The following is a 5,760-nucleotide window of genomic DNA, read 5'->3' as shown; positions in this document are numbered from 1 at the left end:
AACACAACGAAATCAAGCCACAACACAACGAAATCAAGCCACAACACAATGAAATCAAGCCATAGCACAATGGAATCAAGCCACAACACAACGAAATCAAGCCACAACACAACGAAATCAAGCCAAAGCACAACGAAATCAAGCCACAACACAACGAAATCAAGCCACAACACAACGAAATCAAGCCACAACACAATAAAAACAAGCCAAAGCACAACAGAAAAGCCACAAAACATCGAAATTAAGCCACAACACAACGGAATCAAGCCAAACCACAACAGAATGAAATCAAGCCAAAACACAACGAAATCAAGCCATAATGCAACAAAACCGAGCCATAACACAACAAAATCAAGCCACAACACAACAAAATCAAGCCAAAACACAACGAAATCAAGCCATAATGCAACAAAATCGAGCCACAACACAACAAAATCAAGCCACAACACAACAAAATCAAGCCACAACACAACGAAATCAAGCCACAACACAACGGAATCAAGCCACAACACAACAAAATCAAGCCACAACACAACAAAATCAAGCCACAACACAACGGAATCAAGCCACAACACAACAAAATCGAGCCATAACACAACGAAATCAAGCCACAACACAATGAACTCAAGCCACAACACAACAAAATCAAGCCAAAGCACAACGAAATCAAGCCACAACACAACGAAATCAAGCCACAACACAACGAAATCAAGCCAAAGCACAACAGAAAAGCCACAAAACATCAAAATTAAGCCACAACACAGTGAAATCAAGCCACAACACAACAAAATCAAGCCACAACACAACAAAATTGAGCCATAACACAACGAAATCGAGCCATAACACAACGAAATCAAGCCACAACACAACAAAATCAAGCCATAACACAACGAAATCGAGCCATAACACAACGAAATCAAGCCATAACACAACAAAATCAAGCCATAACACAACGAAATCAAGCCACAACACAACGGAATCAAGCCATAACACAACGAAATCGAGCCACAACACAACGAAATCAAGCCATAACACAACGAAATCAAGCCACAACACAACAGAATCAAGCCATAACACAACTAAATCGAGCCACAACACAACAAAATCAAGCCACAACACAACGAAATCAAGCCACAAGGCTTGATTTTCTTGTGATGTGCCCTTATGTATGCTTTTTAAATTTTTGTTGTGATGTGCATTACTAGGCCACCATATCAAACAGCAACACTACACACTTAAATTAAAAAAGTCAAATCATAATCAACCACCCCTTATATATATATATATATATATATATATATATATATATATATATATATATATATATATATATATATATATATATATATATATATATTTCTTCTGAAGACAACAAAACTGCATTGAAAAATAAAGACGAATATTGATGGCGGTGGTGGGGTATTTAGTGCGTGCCTTGATTTGTGCTTACGTCTTTTGCTTTAAAGACTCCTCTGTGCGCATCAATGCATGCTCATTAAGTCATTCTGGACTGCATCATAACATGTGACATACATTAAAACCAATAAAACCGTACAACTAACATTTGTCATAAATCTTTATGGACTTTTTTAACACACGCCTCCATTGCATTCAATAGCATGTGCACCATCCTCTCCAACTTCACAGGTGCATTTTTACATCCGCATTCAAGAATCAAATAATCTGATGTTTCTTTGCTCTAATACGTTTTAGTCAAACAATCTAACATCTATCTCTCTCTCTCTCTCTCTCTCTCTCTCTCTCTCTCTCTCTCTCTCTCTCTCTCTCTCTCTCTCTCTCTCTCTCTCTCTCTCTCCATTTAACCATTGCCATTTAAATAGGAAATACGTCTTGAAAAAGGGAATGCAACCCACCAGTTTGTCAGGTCAAACAATGCAATTTTGATGCAATGCCTTCTGAAGAGGAACAAATCTAATCAAATAATCATGTCATCTCTCTTGACTTCACTGCAACACCAATGTGCTTTTATAACTTAGCCAACTAAGTTTTATAAAGTTTCATAAAGATGCTCATTTTGCATTACCAATGCATTCAAAAATGGCCTTTGTCAAACAATCTCAGCATCTGAAGCATTTTTTGACCCAAAGCATTAAAAGTACATCATATGCATCTCTCTTAACAAGTTTAATAAGCAAGTATAAGAAGCATGTTTGTCATACACTGTAAAAAAATGTCTCCAATTGAAAATTTTCAAGCGATTAATCACATCTAAATTTTTCAGTTGGCTGAATTAAAATTTAGTGAATTGATGCAATTTAATTCACAGAAATTCAATTCTAACATAAATTGCATGAACATGCACATGCAATTCACATAAGAAACGTGTTAACCAGCTCGTCGTGTCAAACAGTCTAACACACGTCTGTCGGCACGGAGGAGCACTTCTGATGCAATGCACTCCATGTCAAATAATCTCATCAAATAATCATTTGTTAGGCTATTTCTCATGAAATCACCATTGTGATAAATATGACATTTAATGCATAAAAAATCGCAATTGTTACGTCAAATCATCTAACATTTCAGCATCTTTTCCCTGACTTAACCACAAGTTCATAAAGAAGGTTATTTTCCATAACCAATGCATTAAAAATACCATTTGTCTCATCATCTCATTCGACTCCACTTCGCATTTTTGAGCCAATGCATTAAAGCCAACAAATGCATCAAAAGTGCATCTGTCACATGCATCTCTCTTAACAAGTTTAATAAGAAGCAAGTCTTACATTAAGAAGCATGTGTGTCAAATCAAACAATCTAACACAAATTGCCTGAACATGCGATTTACATGATATGGAAACAGCACCAGCTCGTCATGGCAATCTTACACGTCTGTCTGTCAGATGCATTTTTGATGCAATGAGTCGAAGAGGAGCTGTCAAATAATATACCGAGCAGCATTTGATCGCATCGAGCCCGTCTCTCTCTCTCTCTCTCTCTCTCTCTCTCTCTCTCTCTCTCTCTCTCTCTCTCTCTCTCTCTCTCTCTCTCTCTCTCTCTCTCTCTCTCTCTCTCTCTCTCTCTCCTCCAGACAGGAGAGTTGACGGGAGGTAATCCCCTCCATGTGAGGAGGCGGCACGGGTGTGGAGGCGTGTTGTTTTTCATTCAAATCCTTACTAGTCCTATAAAAAGGGGACTCTGTGCTCGAAAGAGAGAGAGAGAGAGTGTGTGTGTGTGTGTATGTGTGTGTGATAGAGAGAGAGAGTGTGTGTGTGTGTGATAGAGAGAGAGCGAGAGAGGGAGAGAGAGAGAGAGAGAGGGAGAGAGAGAGTGCGCGCTAAACGACACGGCTGTATCTGTACCTGTCCGGATGGGGATGGAGATGCTGCATGGATCCGCAGGTGTCCAAACGGCGAAGGCGCTGAAAAACGCCGCCGTGTGCCTGATGCTGCTGCCCCGCTTCCTGCTCGCGGCCGTGATGCTGTGGCTCCTGGATTTCCTGTGCATCCGGAGGAAGGTGCTCATGAAGATGCGGGAGAGCGACGTCGGCAGCCCCGACGACCCTCCGATGTGCGTGTCGGACTCCAACAGGATGTTCACGCTCGAGTCGCTGCGCGCCGTGTGGTACGGACAGAAGCTGGACTTCTTTAAAACTGCGCATTTGGGCGACGTTGCGCCTAACACCGAGGTGGTCCCGTTGGATAGCGAGCACCGGAGAGGCACGCAGCGTATTCTGGACTACGCCCGCGGGAGGAGACCTCTCATCCTCAACTTCGGGAGCTGCTCCTGACCGCCGTTCATGACGCGCCTGTCGGCGTTCCAACGCGTCGCACGGCAATACGCGGACATCGCGGACTCGCTGCTGGTGTACATCGAGGAAGCGCATCCGTCGGACGGCTGGGTGAGCTCCGACGCGCCCTACCAGATCCCCCGGCATCGCTGCCTGGAGGACCGGCTCCGCGCCGCGGAGCTCATGAACCAGAAAGTGCCAGGGAGCGCCGTGGTCGTGGACACCATGGAGAACTCGTCCAACTCGGCGTACGGCGCCTATTTCGAGCGCCTCTACATACTGAAGGACGAGAAGGTCGTGTATCAAGGCGGCAGGGGTCCGGAAGGCTACCGGATTTCGGAGCTCAGAGACTGGCTGGAGCGTTACCGGAACGATCTGGAAGCTTCTAACGCGGCGGTGGTGGTGCACGTGTAAGCACGGATGGATGTCCCCCCTCCTGTCCTTATCATAAAAGTAATTGGCTGTGTTTCAAAAACATAGTGACTGTCTGCGCTGGGGATCAAAAAGTTTAGCTTCTACACTTTCGTTTGGAAATGTTGTCCATCCACGCTTTTTCAAACCAGGGGTCCGCGCACTGTAAAAAGCGTTTCCTCAGGTAACCTAACAATGAAAATGACACTAGGTTACAGCATTTAGCAGTAAAAAAACAAACAAACAAAAAACAGATTCTTAACAGTTGCACATTTCACTTTGTTTACAGCGCGGACCCCTGGGGAGGAGATATAGCCTATAAAACATTTCGTGGTTCACGTAATAAGATGAATGGATGTTTTTCTTTATAATGAAGTCATTCTGTGTTCAAAACCCGTCGGCGAGCATTTTGCATGAGTTCTGGAGATGCTTTTTAGACATTAAATGCTTGATGTTTCAATACAGGACCAGGGAAGAGCCTTTTTTATCAGGGCTGTAACCACCATTGAGGGGGCAATTTTTCAAATGGCCAAATTGTGAATGCGTGCATATTTTTACATACAATATTCTTTGCAACGGGTTTAAATGGATTACTTCACAACTAAAGAGGCTGTAATTAGATATTTATATCAGATATTAGTCTTCTGTATTCCCTTAAGTCCATTTTAATCCTTTAAATATGTAATTTCTCTCCCTCGAAAACGAAAACGTTGGTCCCACCAATGTTCACGACATGGTTACGGCCTTGTTTTTTCTAACTGTTTGAATAAACATGATCTGTTTAGAATTGTATTCAGCATTTTAGCTTGTGTTCTAAAGTGTTGTCAAGCTTTTTATACGGTTCTCCGGTGGGGTCATGCATGTGAAAATGCGCATCTCTCTGGGTTTTGAACACATTCAGCCGTCAGATCAGTGTCTTCAGCTGCTATACAGACGCTCAACCACAATACTGCAAATGTTGGGTTTTAGTTTCATGCATACAGTTATCTAGACAGATGTTTATGTTGTCAGTGGCCATGCGACCGCATGATAGCTGTTGTGCTTTTGTCTTGTTTTATGTCAATCCAACCTGGCATTTTATTTGAAATATTGCGAAAACGCTATATCTATCTATATATCTATCTATAACATATCCTATTTTATTTTTGTATGGCATCTTTCCCTTGTGAGTGCATGTGTGCGTGAGTGTGCGGCCAGGAGGCCGTTTCATTGTACTCTGGAGTTATTGTGAAGATCGGTTTTTAAAAGGATTTTAACCAGAAAACCGATACTGATGTAATTTGACACTAGAGTACAGGACAGAGAAATGGCCTCCAGACGTATTGCCAAATGTTGTTTTGTAAATGGTGTATATTTTATTGAACACTTTTTTAAAATAAACGGTAGAGCACCCTCTAATTTGCGTTTATCCATGATTTCTAGGAGCAAGTCCCTTTAAGGCGAGTCTTGTCGCTCGGCGGCCATCTTAGAAACGCCTCTCGGGCGTATAAGGTTAGAATGGATACGAGTACAGCCACTGGGCATGCGCACAACAATATGGCGTTTTTTATTACTGTATTTGCATGTTTGTATGGTTGGGGTAGGTGTAGACTTTAATA

General features: G+C 42.2%; 1 protein-coding gene across 1 annotated transcript; it reads left to right on the top strand.

Moving 5' to 3' along the window:
• The first annotated feature begins 3,189 nt into the window (after positions 1-3,189).
• Positions 3,190-5,560, top strand: dio3b (iodothyronine deiodinase 3b). Its single transcript, XM_067418307.1, has one exon. The coding sequence runs from the start codon at positions 3,332-3,334 to the stop codon at positions 4,163-4,165; it is 834 nt and encodes a 277-aa protein (XP_067274408.1). The 5' UTR covers positions 3,190-3,331; the 3' UTR covers positions 4,166-5,560.
• Positions 5,561-5,760: the final 200 nt, after the last annotated feature.

The sequence above is a fragment of the Pseudorasbora parva genome, chromosome 15 (assembly GCF_024679245.1).
Source record: "Pseudorasbora parva isolate DD20220531a chromosome 15, ASM2467924v1, whole genome shotgun sequence".
In the NCBI taxonomy this organism is placed as follows: domain Eukaryota; kingdom Metazoa; phylum Chordata; class Actinopteri; order Cypriniformes; family Gobionidae; genus Pseudorasbora; species Pseudorasbora parva.
This window is presented reverse-complemented; position numbering and strand designations above follow the sequence as displayed.